The sequence below is a fragment of the Boleophthalmus pectinirostris genome, unplaced genomic scaffold (genome assembly GCF_026225935.1).
Source record: "Boleophthalmus pectinirostris isolate CB_2022bp ecotype Guang Dong unplaced genomic scaffold, ASM2622593v1 HiC_scaffold_16, whole genome shotgun sequence".
In the NCBI taxonomy this organism is placed as follows: Eukaryota; Metazoa; Chordata; class Actinopteri; order Gobiiformes; family Gobiidae; genus Boleophthalmus; species Boleophthalmus pectinirostris.
The window spans coordinates 2,428,932-2,444,100 of record NW_026571095.1 but is presented as its reverse complement, the minus strand read 5'-3'; the positions used below and the strand labels follow the sequence as shown (position 1 = coordinate 2,444,100).

The window sequence follows — 15,169 nt, the reverse complement described above, 5'->3', positions numbered from 1 at the left end:
CTTTTAGGATCATAGCCATGATTAAGCCTTTTTTTAATTAAATCAATTTGAAATATATTGTACCAAATCTTATCAAATCAAAAGTGCACTGTATCGAGATATACATCGTAATGTGGCCCATGTATCAAGGTATGTATCGTATCGGCTAATTCTAAATGATACCGAGCCTTTTACGTTTACACTGAAAGTAGTCACCGTATCACCGTATCGGAAACGTCCAGACACGTCATTTCTGTGTCCACAAATCTTCTCTATTCACACAGCTTTGAGCATATTTGTTTACATTTTACAGAAACAAAACTTAAAACCACATGGCTCATTTGCATAAACTGAGCGCTCAAAAAACAGTTTGCTCCTTGTGCGCTGATGCGGTTCAGCTTCTGTCAGACTAAAGGACGTGACTCAGTGGAATATATGTGTTCTTTCTGTGACAGCGAGGTGTTCTGTTTAGTGCTGTCATGCGATTAAAAAAATTGAGAGATTAATTAATTATGATCTGTAATTAATTAATCTAATTAATCTCATTTTAATCTCACCTAAAAATTGCTGAGAAAAGCTTCAAGTTGAGGTATTTTCATTTAAATTCATTATTACATTATTGTGGCAGATCAAAAGACTGATATAGATTTAAAAAAAGTGACTTTATAAAGTCATTTATTGTTTAACAAATCTCTCCAAATTGGCTGTTGAGCCCAAGTCTCCATGAATAAGAAACTGTTTGTTGTAAAGCAGCAAAGACGAGGAAATCTGAACATAATAACTTTTGTCTACTTAAAGACAATAAAAAGTCCAGTCTTTCCTTAACCATATTAAAAATATTATTGATAGAGAAATATATATGAGATCACTGGTTTTAGTCCTGGTTTAGACCTGGTTTAGATCTACTTTAGTCCTAGTTTAGTCCTGGAATTGATTAATCCTGGTTTTAGTCCTGGGTGTTAGTTCTGGTTTAGTCCTGGTGTTAGTTAGTCCTGGTGTTAGTCCTGGTTTAGTCCTGGTTTAGACTGGTTTAGACCTGGTTTAGACCTGGTTTAGTCCTGGTTTAGACCTGGTTTAGTTCTGGTTTTAGTTCTGGTTTTAGTTCTGGTTTAGTCCTGGTTTAGACCTGGTTTAGACCTGGTTTTAGTTCTGGTTTTAGTCCTGGTTTAGTCCTGGTTTTAGTCTTGGTGTTAGTTCTGGTTTAGAGGCACAGGAGGAAGTGCGGTTTACGCCGCATACGCGAGAAAACACGATCCACACGCGGCTCACGGGAGCACGTCGGTGTCCGCGCAGTAACTACGGAAGGAAACGTGGTCCGCGCGTTCTCAGGTTAATGACGATGATGAAGGTGTGTGTTTGTTTGTGTGTGTGTGTGTTTGTTTGTGTTTGTGTGTGTTTGTGTGCGTGTCCCCTCATGTGGCAGGTCACTATAGGACAGTAGTGCAGACATCATGAGCCTATGCAGGTTGTTTTCAGACGATATTATATTTGTTATTTTCTTTTATATTTCACGTCGGGAGAATAATTTCCAAGACACGAATGTGTTTTTACCTGTGCACTGCTGCCTCTGTTCTACTGGCTCTTCCACCTCGTCCATTGTGCGACTGATGCCGCCAACGTTAACATGACGTTTACTTACGCTGTTACTGCGCGCGTTTTGTGTGGGTTTCCGGCAATGAGTGGAATTACCGAAATAAAAAAATGTATAAATGTGTTTTGTGTGTGTGTGTGTGTGTTGTTGTCCCAACAACACATAAAAACAGGTTTTATAATAAAAAAAACTCACATACAGAAACACTAAAGTTAGAGATTAAAAATGAGATTAACGCGATTAAAAAACATAACGCGCTAAATATGACTGTAATTAATTAATCGCAATTAACGTGATAATTTGACACCCCTAGTTCTGTTAACCATGTCTGAAGTTGCAGCAGCTGATTTTGAGCCGAGGAAGATGACAAGTGTGAAAACAGTCTTTTTGTGGACCGTGTACATGCAAGTAGTTCTAGCTACACTGTTTCCAGTTTGTCTCTGGTTTGTTTAAACTGTTTTCCGCAATAGCGTCACATGACCGATGTCACAAACCCAGCCAGTCAGGAAGGCGTAAGTCACAGTGACGTGGTGCAATAAGGACACAACTAGAGCTCCTATGTCAGCGTATCAACGTTTTCAGGCGTCCACACAGTGCCGGATCAGATCTGTACTCAGATGAATTCATGGGAGCTGGAGCAGATCGTTCTGTCTCTGGAGACATTTTACATCAGAGTGTGAACGAACATTGCATCCAAAAGGACTCAAATATTTACTAGTGTGAATGAGGCCTTAGGTGATGTTTTGATTTGCAGTAACATTACGTTGGGGATGTTCTCCATGTATCTCTATGGTGAAATGTTCAGCAGTTACCATGGTGATGCAATACACAAATTTGCAATCACTAACTACCAAAAAGTGTTAAGATTGTCTAGAAAAGTAAAAACACAAAATAGATTTAAAGAGCACATTTCCAGGAGACTGTGATCAATGTGACTCTTCCTGGTCCTGTTGAGGAGTGTGATTTTCAACAAAAAAGTGAGTGACTAACTGAAAAACTGTTGACTAACAGTACCTGCCTTGTGACTGTAATTTTATTTAAGGGGGACTTGTTTAGCAGCAATAATCAAGTTACCTGTTGTAGTTCCAGCTAAGTCTGTTCTTTCTTGTCAGACTGCGTTAAAATAAAGATCAGATTAAGTCTAATTTAAGTAACAGAGCCACAAACAGAGCAGTGCCTACAGTTAGCATCACACCCCCAGGGAATGTTGATGACATCAGCTGCAAAGAATTAATAAGTTCATTCTAAATAAGAATTAAAACAAACACAATAATAGATAGTGCTCTAAATAAAAGAAATACTCAAACTACTGAGGGTTCTATGTTCCTCCAGGGGTCGCCTGTGTACATGTACCACAGTTTGAGAAACACTGACCTAGAATATTATGGTTTCATGGAGTTTTAAAGTAGCCTGTACCTGATTTTTATTTAGTCTTGCTGAGTTAAAGGGCCCATAATACACTATTTTTGATCTTTCTTATAATGTTCCTCATCAAAAACCTGCAGATTTAGGCCGAGTTCTTCTCAAACTGAAAACACTCCACCTTGTGATGTCATGCGGTGATACAGGAAGCAGAGGTGGGACCAAGTCATTGTTTTGCAAGTCTCAAGTAAGTCTGAAGTCTTTGACCTCAAGTCCGAGTCAAGTCCCAAGTCAAATACAAGCAAGTCCAAGTCGAGTCTCAAGTCACTGGCCCATAAGTCCAAATCAAGTCCAAGTCGTCTGCTTTGAGCTTCAAGTCATTTCAAGTCTTTAAACCAGGGATGTCCAACCTTTTGCGTCCAGTGAGCGACCTTTACAAAATGCAAATGCCAGAGAGCTACTCATTTTAGTGGTCACAAGAAACTGAGTCGATATAAGAGGGCAAGCCTTAGTGTTGTACTGTTAGCTGCCTACAAAACCTAAAACCATTATGTGTTTATTAGAGCACAAAGCTCAAAATAACACATCTACAATGGTAATTAATCAAATTTGAGTTATTCAGTACAATACACAGAATTCAGTAATCCCTTGGCGTGCTATTTGGAAGGGGGTGGAGAGCTACTGGTAGCTCCTGAGCTACAGGTTGGAGACCCCTGCTTTAAACCAAAGTACCAAATATAGCTTAGATTTTTGAAATTTAAATTACTTTTAAGATAAATTGTACTCATAAAGTCATAGTATATTTATATATGAGTATTTATGGAGTATAGAAGAGTAGTAGAAATGCTATTTTGTTCCTTTTTAAATGTCTTGAGAAGATCCTTACAGTGAATCATTACAGTCAGAATAGAAAGAATTCAGATTTAAATGTGCTTCTCAACTCCTCTCAAGTCACTGACCTTCAAGTCCAAGTCGATTCCCAAGTCTTAGCCCATTTTATCAAGTCAAGTCTCTAGTCCCAAAAACAGTGACTCAAGTCCAACTCGAGTCCAGGTCATGACTTGCAAGTCCCCAGCTCTGACAGGAAGCGCTCCACTGTGTTTCTAAACTCCACACACCTTCACTAGAATCATTGGGATCACTTCAGCTTTGGAATTTCCAATCTTTACTGAACTAAATGTAAAAGGAGCTGTTCACTTGAAAACTACCACTACATGACATCACAAGGTGGAACATAGCATTTTTGAGCTTTGGAGATGTAGACAGACTAGTAAAAAAAAAACCAAAACACAACTCCAGGTGTGTTTTTGAGGAGGTAACAGCAATTATAACCTGGCTCAAAGCTCACAAGAGTCAACTTTATGTAATATACGACCTTTAAAATCCTATATGCTACTGTACAAAATAAACATGTTTAAAAGCCAAGGTTGATGTATGTCCGTCATGCTAGTAAAATTCCACGAGTCATTTTATTTTCCCTGGATATTCCACAAAGATCACAGCGACATGAACTTGGCCACTTCACTGGACGTTGTGAAAATAGCACACGTTGGAGCCAGGTATTTCGCTAATAATTACCCACCATTACAATTGTACGTGCATCCAAGCGCAGCCTACCGTTATCCTGCCACTGATTAGCGCTTTTAACCAACAATACGACGTTAGCTCCTCTCGCCGTGCCCTTCGACCTTGCGTTTGTGTTGATACAGGATTAGCTTCTAGCGCTGGAAGTCATTTGAGGGTTATTTAATGATTAGCCGTGGGTGTGTGGCGCTTTGAGCTGTTCAAGGGGATGTGACTCTGTCTGTGTGCGTAAAAAGGATAAAGGACATTGTTGTGATGGGGCCAGACAGGAAATGTTGGTGATCTTTTCATCTTGTCTAATCATAGCTTTTAGAAAAAGGTTTGTGTGTTAAACATGTGTGGGCTGCAGTGGCTCTTTAGGGTAAAGTGTTTACAGTGTGTGATATATGGACGCCAATGCCAAGGTCACACGTTCATATAGACTACATTGTGTTACATTGTGTTGCTGTGGGAAATGGAGAATATACTGTAAATAGAGACGACCTCACAGTGAACTCTGGAAATTATAAAAGAAATAATGTTGTTTTAAACTTTAAACAAGTACAGGTTCAGCTTGGACTTGGACATAAGCACTTACAAGAACTTACAGTACAGGCTGCAAAGTAATGGTCCAACTACTACTACTACTACTACTACTACTACTACTGCTAGTACTATTACTACAACTAATACAACTGTAAGCAGTTATAAGAACTTACAGTACAGGCTGCAAAGTAATGGTCCAAGAAAAGTAGCCCACTGGAAAAAGTACCACTCAAATACGAGTAAAATAAATACTACTACTACTACTACTACTACTACTAACTACTACTACTACTACTACTACTACTACTATTGCAAGCAGTTAAAAGAACTTACAGTACACGCTGCAAAGTAGTGGTCCAAGGAAAGTAGCCTACCACTCAAGTGAAAGTAAAATAAATACTACTATTACTACTACTACTACTACTACTACTACTACTACTGCTACTACTACAACTATTACTGCTACTACTGTAAGCAGTTACAAGAACTTACAGTACAGGCTACAAATTAGTGGTCCAAGAAAAGTAGTCTATTGGAAAAAGTGCCACTCAAAGGCGAGTAAAATAAATACTACTACTACTACTCCTACTCCTACTCCTACTGTAAGCAGTTACAAGAACTTACAGTACACGCTGCTAAGTAGTGGTCCAAGAAAAGTAGCCTATTTGGCAAAAGTACCACTCAAGTGCGAGTAAAAACAACAACAACAACTACTACTACTACTACTAATAATAATAATAATGCACAAACTCTGGTATTTTCAGGGGACAGACACAAAAAAGAGAAAAAAACTAAATCATATCTGAGGGAGCGGTGCAAGAAACACAAATGTTCAAATGATTTCATACTGTCAAAGCTTTTGTCACTTGTACACTTACTTACAGGGCAAAGAGTGGAGAAAAAAAGAAAAAAGAATGGGAAAAATTATTACTCAAGCAGGAGTGCCAGGATGCTGCTAGAAAAGTACTCTGAAAAGTACAACTTCTGTCAACCTCTGTACAGACTACACGCATGTATAAAAATGTTTTGAAGGATGTTTAAAAGTTCAAATTCAAATATACATAGTTTAAAGATACAGAAATTCACAGGAGGGTCTATTTAGTAATTGCTGTTAGTAAAATATTTATAAAACTGGGCTGGCCATGGGACTCTGATTCAGACTTGGTTTTAGATGATAATGACTTAAATCCAACTTTATTTGAACAAACCACACCGCCTTTCGTCTGTGATCTGATCTGGGCCGCTGACATGGGGTGGGCCTGGTTAGTACTTGAATGGGAGACTGTTGTGATATCAGGTGCCATAGTAGAGCAGAAGTAGCTCTAATGCAAACTGCTGTTGTGCCCTTCAGCAAGGCACTTCACCAACCTTACCTCTTGTGAATGTGGCTAGAATCTTACTCTCAACAAGTATGAAACAAACCAATAATATACTGAACTGTAAAGCACCTCTGAGTATCTGGAAAATGTATTGAGTAGTAGTAGTAGTAGGTAGTAGTAGTAGTAGTAGCAGGAGTAGTAGTAGTAGTAGTAGTAGTAGTAGTAGCAGGAGTAATAGTACTAGTAGTAGTACCAGAATCAGTGGCAGTAGTTGTAGTAGTATCAGAAGCAGCAGTAGTAGTAGTACTAATAGTAGTAGTAGTAGTAGTAGCAGTAGTAGCAGCAGCAGCAGCAGCAGTAGTAGTGGTAGTAGATGCAGTAGTAGTAGTAGTAGTAGTAGTAGTAGTAGTAGTAGTAGTAGTAGCAGTAATTGTTGTTGTAATAGCAGAAATAGCAGCAGCAGTAGTAGTTGTTGCAGTAGTAGTAGTAGTAGTAGTAGTAGCAGCAGCAGCAGTAGTAGTAGTAGTAGTAGTAGCAGCAGCAGTAGTAGTAGTAATTGTTGTTGTAATAGCAGAAATAGCAATAGTAGTAGTAGCAGTAGTAGTAGCACCAGAAACAGCAGTAGCAGTAGTAGTAGTAATAGTTGTAGTAGTAGTAGTTGCAGCAGCAGCAGCAGTTGTAGTAGTAGTAGTAGTAGTAGTAGTAGTAGTAGTATCAGTAATAGTAGCAGCAGCAGCAGTAGTAAACTGAGCAGTATATTTTGATGCTTTGCAGTTTTATGTCAAGACGTCATCCTGGATAGGTAAATAAAAACCCACATACCAATAACACAGTACAAAGTTTATCAAAGTTTACAAAAATACATCTCCATTGTGACTACACACACAAAGGCAGTGAGTGTGTATGTGCGCGCAGCAGACAACACACTCAACCGTTTGATTACAATGCAAAAAAAAAAAAAAAAAAAAAAGAACAACATCAGAAAAACTTGACAATGACTTTTTGCACCCCGCCCTGGTAAAGAATCCCGCTTGTGGTTAGTGGTGACAAACAGACGGCTCTACACTGTTCCCGTTTTATGTAACACTCTGAGAATTCACTCTCATTCAAAAGATATAATAACAGGCTTTCAGTTGTTAATCACCGGGGCAACTAGGCTTGTCAAAAGTAATGAAAATCAGATACTAGTATACACCCATGGACCACTATGAAACCTACATGGACCACTGAGGGAGTACACACATATAAGTAAAAGTACAAGTATAAAGAAAAGTACTATGATTTAAGATGTTTGTGTAATCCCTCAGTCTTCCAGATAGGGTCCATAGCAAATGAGAAATTCAATTCTGTCAACTAGACAAAAAAAAAGAGAAAGAGGAAATGATATTCTATTGCCTAAAGAAAGTATCAGAACTGAGTATTTGTGAATTTGTGTATCATTCGTTCATTCGTTTTTCAGTATAAAACCAAAAATAAGAAAACGAAAAAACAACAAGTTTTCGATATTGTGTTTAAATGAATAATGGAAAAATGGATAACGGACTGAACCAGGACTGAACCAGGACTGAACCAGGTCCGGGACCAGACCGGAACCAGACCGGGACTGAGATCAGGACTTAGACCGGGACCAGAACAGGACTGAGTCCGGGACCAGGACCAGGACTGAGACCGGAACTGAGACCGGGACCAGACCAGAACTGAGACCGGGACTGAGACCGGGACTGAGACCAGGACTGAGACCGGGACTGAGACCTGGACTGAGACCGGGACTGAGACCGGGACTGAGAGTGGGACTGAGACCAGGACCAGACCAGGAGTGAGACCGGGACCAGACTGGGACCAGACCGGGACTGAGACCGGGACCGGACCGGGACCAGACCGGGACTAAGACTGGGACCAGACCAGGACTAAAAACGGTTTAGTCCTGGTTTAGTCCAGGTTTAGTCCTGGTTTAGTCCAGGACTGAACCCGAACTGAACCAGGACCAGGGCTTTCCATTTTCCACAATTCCAACACAAAATCAAAAACTGAAAAAATGAATCATCATCTGTTTTTTCATTTTAGTTTAGGAGACAAATAATGAAGAAAACAGTTGTTTTTTCATTTTCTTATTTTTGGTTTTATATTGAAAAATTATTGAATGAATGATACACGGATTAGTGTGGATGGGAAGGTTTAGTTTTTGTATTATTTTTCTGCCTAGTTTTGTTTGTGTTACATTAATATTCTTGAAATTGAAATTTGAATATCGTGACAACAGCTTTTCGTCATTGTGAAATCCATGGATGTAAAACGGTTGTAGGCTCATTGCTTAGGCCACTGGCTGGGCCCGGGGCTCTCTCCCTCTCTCAGCAGGTTATTATCCACGTCGTCATCAGGCCCGTAGAGCAGAATGTCTTTCCTGGCGCTCAGGCTGGGCGAGCGGGGGGCCAGGATCAGGTCGTAGATAAAGGCCGCAGCGATCCCCCCGCACATGGGCCCCAGCCAGTACACCTGCCACACAGATACCACCAGTTAACATCACTCTCATTTAGTCACTTTTTGGTTTTTTGAAAGGTCTATCAAATCAAATGTGTTTCTCCATGGAAATGTTATTGCTTTGTCTAGAATATTTCGCAGTAGAATGCCTGTTTTTCGAGGTATTTTCTAGGTATTTTTGAAGTATAAACCACCTTTAATTAAATAAGTGTAAAGTAGAGTATCTTGCAGCTATTTTTGGTTTTCCTCTGGTGAACTTTGGCCAGTCCTGGAAAAGTTTAATCCTGGTTTTGGAGGTGTTTAATTCCAGTTTAGTTAATGGTTTAGCAAAGGTGGATAGACAAGACTGCTTTTAGTGTTTACAAAGTTTAAAGATGCACCATGTAACTTTTCTGGAGGAGGGTCCACCACCTGCTTGTCTCCATTGAAATGAATGTCCTGGTATGGTGTTAAATTATTCATTTTATCATTACATGTTTTTTATTGACCTAAAAACTTGCTTTCTTACTGTGAGTGGGTTCACCTCTCCGCCAGTCTGTACCTATGTAACTTGATTGTCGCCATAGAGACACACTTTGGAACTAAAAAGTTACATAATTTTTAAGTTACATACATAAAAGTTGCATAATCTTTAAGTCAACAGGTGGTGGTTTACATCTGGAGGAACAGAAGAGTCATTTTATTATTTATATATTTGGCCTTCCCATATATACAAGGGATAATGGCTCGACTAACTCTTGCTCAGTACTCTGAATTTGTCAAACCATTTTTGAGTATCCTATTTGTATAAAGCTCCACTGTGTAACTTCTCAACCAAAAATAGAGACTAAAATAAAAGTCTGTATTTTCCTTTTTGGAAGTTTTTCTTGCTCTGGAAAATGTAATCGGTCCATGATCATAATCTGTAATCATACTGTGAGTGGGCTCGCAGCTCCACAGATCTGACCTAGAGCTTGATCTTTAAAGCTGCACTGCACAACTTTTCTGGTGGAGAGTCTGTCACCTGCCTGTCGCCATGGAGATGTTGTTGCTTTGTCTAAAATGTTCAACAATAGAGATTAAACCCATTTATCTCAAGGGAAATAATTATAGGCTACATTACAGGTCAGATCTGTGGAGAGGCGACCCTATTCAAGGAGAGAATTATTGTAATTTTGAGCAACAGAAACACCTGTAATGAATAAATCAGGGGGGTCAAACTCAAATTCAGAGAGGCCAAAATTAAAAACTGGGAAAAGTCGTGGGCCAAACAAAATATTTATTGAAAAATTTCAACAACATCTGCATGTTTTCTCTTCTTTCAAGATTTGTCAAACTATTTCTTATTAAAATAAATGTTTAATAATAGTTTTGCTTAAACATTGAATCCAGAACAAGCAGAATATAAAATAATAAATAATGTGTCTATAGTCTATCTGTAGCCGGCAGGCTAGCTCAGCTCTAACACATATTTGATATGATCTCATAGACCAAATATAATTACGTCACAGGCCAAATTTGGCCCCCGGGCCTGAGTTCAACATGTCTGGAATAAATGATAGATTGAGGTGTTTTAATGTCATACCATGGAACATTCTGGACAAAGTAATAACATATCTATGGAGAAAAGCATTCACCAGAAAAGTTACACAGTGCACCTTTAAGCAGTAGTTTATAAAAATGTTGCTGTACACAGTTTTTTTTCCAACATATCGGATAAGATGTCTAAAACTTTTTCCTGCTCTTTCACTTAATTATTGTGAAAGTCTAGTATTATTACAATATTTAGCTTCATATTTTTCTGTATAATGACTTTTGCTTTCATATCTCATCAGGAATATTCCATTACCCAGTGGTACTTCATTTGGTTGCGTATGATCGCCGGGCCAAAGGAGCGCGCCGGGTTGATGCCACATCCGGTGTAACTGATCTGCAGGGATACCAGAGAATTACATTAGCATTAGCATTAGCATGGCATGGAAAGTGATCTGGGTTTAGCGGCCGTCGGCGCGTCCAGACCACACAAGTGATGAGAGGCCTAATGTGGGCTCATTTCAACAGCATCCAAGCATGAGATGAAAAGGGCTGGCACTGGAAACTACCTCTGTGCTAAAAAGACATAGGATCTGCAGCTCTCAACAGTCTCTAAATGGAGCTTCCTGTTAAAGCAGAGGTATGAAAATAGAGCCAGGCCATTGTGTTACTTCTCATAGACCAAAAGTTTCAACAGGAGAATCAGTATTTTTTGGTTAATACGCAGTGTACTACAAGTAATAGTACATTTTACACCTGCAAATTCAGTGTTTTATATTATACAGAGTTTTTAAAGTTTCAGTCTCAATTTCATTTCTCTCCAGTGACTAGGTTAGGAATCAGAATTCACTAGATGTGTTGCAAGAACCCCGGAAGTGCGAAGTCCGGGCACCAGCCAATCAGCGAAGAGCCAGACATTATGTGTTGGCAACGATTCCCGAGATCGTGGGTTTAAAGCGCCCTCTCATGCAAAATCAACTTTTCAGAGCTTTTTACCTTCTAAGAGTGATGTGTGGGCCTTGTATATGTCGCCGAAGTGGTTTTTAGATTGATTCAGCTTTTTTTTTTTACTAATTGCAGTGTATTTCTGCCACCCTCCCACGTGACAATGAACTAAAGCTGCTACAACGATGACACGGCAGCTACACCTATGACGTGTTTGATGTAGCAGAAAGCGCTTCGCACTCGCCCTTCTCCCCCGCTCCACCGCCTCCACCCTGCATCGGCTGACAATTCCCACATGAACACCTAAACAAAAGTGACAGCATGAGCTCATTGTTCTACTCTGCAGTGTACACGATATAATAAGTTGATCTACTAGTGTTTATTAATACTTTACCAATCAGTAATGTTCAGCTGATGTCGACGCGGTGCTTGAGCTTCGTGCTCCTCAAAGTCCTCGTCAGATTCCGGGTCCAACACATGCAGCTGAACACGCTGTATCTCCATGATGAATAAAAGTTTATTCCTACCACTATCAGGGTGCACATCTGTCTCCCCCTCCCTCCCTGAGATGGGTGGAGGAAGGGCGGCTCACTCGTCGCCTACGTCACGTTTGGAGGGCGGAGAGGGGGTTTCTCAGGACGGGCGGGGGGATGAACAATAGTCATATAGTTCCTGGTGGTCTGTGACTCCAAGAAATCAGTAAGATTTCAGAACTATTGTGTAATGGATGTTCCAAAACCCAAATTGTGTTTGTGTTTGTGCAGAAGATACAATGTGAAAAGAGTTATTTTGCATGAGATAGGCCCTTTAAAGCCAGAACAAAGAGAATGTTTGGTGAATTTTATCAAGAGGAAGACGTTATTGCCCTTCTTCCTAAGGGATTTAGCGCATTACATATGTCATGACCAAAAGTACCTGCCTACCGTCAAGCGAACGAATCCTAATGCTACAAGGTCAGATGGTTTCCACAAAGTGAAACCAGCTGATGAATCAGGCTAGTATTTGCCAAGAAGTATGAATAGATTAATGAGTTTTTCAGTTTTTACATTTTGATGTGTAATGGATATTAGTTAAACGTTATCTATTGACTTGAAAACTACCACTTCATGACATCACAAGAGTCCATTTGGAATAATATAATGCAATATTTAACTACATAGACCCGGGTCATGACTTCAGAATGATATCAGATGAGCTACAAACAAGAAGTGGTGAATTTTTCAAGGGGAAAGATGTTATTGTCCTTCTTCCTACGGGATTTGGGAAAAGCTTAATATACCAGTTAGCCCCGTTAGCGACGCATTACATACATCACGACCAAATAACAGTGATTGCACTGCAAAAACAAAATCTAGTCAAGTTAAGATGACTCATATTAAGAAAATTTTATCATGATTTGAGTAAATTTCACTAAAATGATCTGCGAGTGGAACACGATTTTTTATACTGAAAATATGAAACTACATCTTGCTACAGTTAAAATAAGAAAAGCAATAACTGTTTGCACTTATAAGAAGCAAAATCAAATTTTGCTTGAATTAAGAAAAACACACTTATTCCACTGGTAGATACTTTTACTTGTCAAGTTGAATTCACTCAAATAAAGTCAAATGTTCTTATTTGAATTCATTTTAATTTAACTAGATATAGGTTTTTTTTCCAGGATGGTTAATAAAAAAAAGTACCCTACTACCGTCGAGTGAACAAATTCTAATGCTGTGAAGTCACACGGTTTCCGCGAAGTAAAACCGGCTGATGAATCAGGTTACCATTCAAGGGAAGTTAAGCTGCATGATGAAACACAACCGTGGGGCCCCTTTCCTTTAAACCTCTGTCATAAAAGCATTTCCATCTAGTTAGTGTTCCCCTGAAATGCGTAGTAAAGCTGCTTCTATACATTCCCCGGTACATGTTGCAATACACAATGCAAAATGCTGACTCAATATCTATTTAACAGAGAGTGGGGGTTACGTGCACACTCTAAACCAGATTATTATACTTTGAGTTGAGAAATTTGAGTTATTACAGCAAAATTATCTAATTTCTTTCACATCTTAAATCTGAAATAAAGGCCAAAACTCACATTTTCTTCATAGCCTATAACCCCAAGTAATGACTGCTTCTTTACTACTTGTTTTGTCTGTTACACTATTGTGAAGCACCTTTGAGTTACAGTGAAAAAAAACAACATAAAACCAGTTCATTATTATTATTATGAAATGTCCAGAGATCAGATTCTAATTGGATTTTGTTGCACGTGTGAACAGAGCCACAGTTTATCCAGATCTCTCACTAAACACAATTTCAGACGTCCTAAAGGTTTGATTTTTTGTTATTATCATTCAGTGTTTGGAGGGTCTTACCGCGACGAGGTGCCCCAGAGTGACGGACAGCCCGATGGCGAGCGGAGCTGACCCCTGCACATCAGAGCGTCTCTTATCAGTGACGGCGATGACACACAGAACCAGCTGCAGAGTGGCAAAGAACTCGATGGCAAAACCCTGGCCCAGAGATATATCACCCAACTGGAAAACACAAGGGACAAGATTAGACTTTTCAACTAGCTCTGTGTAGAGTTCTTGAAAAGTTAATATAAAAGTATATATAAGAACAACATTTACACTGTGCATTTATATAATACAATATCAAAAATGGAATTGGCTTCGTTACTTTCAACTCATCGAATTATTTGAAACTTTTTGTGTCAAACCGAGTACAGTGTTGTGGTTAAAAGTGACCAGCAAACTCATTTAACATTTAAATTATATTATAATGTTATTTTTACTTAAAATAAACATTGCTCTTTAGTTTAACAGTACACCTTTAAATCAGTTATAAAATACATAATGTAAAAAATGAATTGAATTCTTTTTGTCTATATATTAAATAAAATTTGCATTTTGACTCACTTTATAGACTGTAACTACATTTTTATATTCTAATGAGTGGTGAGCTCCTCTTGAACATTCTTAAAATCATTATTTGCTATAACTAACCGAAAATACATTTCATTTCTTCATCATCTCCTCACTAATCTCTCCACAGAACTGCATGAAATCACTGTCCCTATCAAATATAAATAAATACAAATACAATAAAATGAAATTAAATAGATATATACTAGTAATGTGGTATATAACATTTCTAAGAATTCTCAAACCAACCCCCACTCACCTCGTTGACCCCGAGTCCAATCTGCCGAGGCCTGAATCCGTTGAGCAGGGCACTGGCCGCCACCGCCCCGAGCATCTGAGCAACAGTGTAACAGAGGAAGCGCAGGAAGCTGATCTGACAGCTCACCAGCAGACCGATGCTGACCGCCGGGTTCAGATGGGCCCCGCTCACGTGCCCCAAGCTCTGAGCCAGGGTCGCGATGGCCAAACCGAACGCCAGAGACACCTTCACCTCCTGGGAGTCTTTGGACGGGTTCCCTATGGCAGAACCGATGCCGAAAAAGATGAAGAGGAGCATGCCGATGAACTCTGCGGCCACAGCGCGCCAGAACGCCCCGCTCTTTAGTTCCCTCATGGTGGTGAAGAGTGAAGAGTGTCTGTGTGTGTTCAGCAGCTTGAGTTTTATGCTTCAGAAGATGGTGTGAAAAATGGAGGGTGATGCGCACGCAAGTTTCACACATTCAACGGTCACATTGTAGTTTATGCACTGGCTTGTCCCATGTCATTATTAAAGGACTTTTATTATAATTCCAACTAAGAGCCTTGGACTTTTTGACCACTTTTTACTCTATCGCAGTAATTTTTTATACTTCAAGCTCGGTCATCTTCACTGTCTGTAGCTTTTTGAGTCCTTGAGGAGCACCTGTTCTGGATTTTGAACTAAGATACTGAAGCTCTCTGAAGCTCCCACTGTGTTTTTG

At 39.4% G+C, this 15,169-nt stretch overlaps 2 protein-coding genes across 2 annotated transcripts in view; both read right to left on the bottom strand.

Moving 5' to 3' along the window:
* Window positions 1–15,169, bottom strand: part of thoc1 (THO complex 1) — a 65,099-nt gene that overhangs the window by 30,736 nt on the left and 19,194 nt on the right.
* On the bottom strand, window positions 7,542–14,864 carry LOC110169986 (aquaporin-1-like). The gene is made up of 4 exons (XM_020935597.2): window positions 14,470–14,864; window positions 13,659–13,820; window positions 10,667–10,747; window positions 7,542–8,853 (listed from the first exon to the last, which is right to left on the bottom strand). The coding sequence occupies exons 1-4, from the start codon at window positions 14,821–14,823 to the stop codon at window positions 8,665–8,667; spliced, it is 786 nt and encodes a 261-aa protein (XP_020791256.1). The 5' UTR covers window positions 14,824–14,864; the 3' UTR covers window positions 7,542–8,664.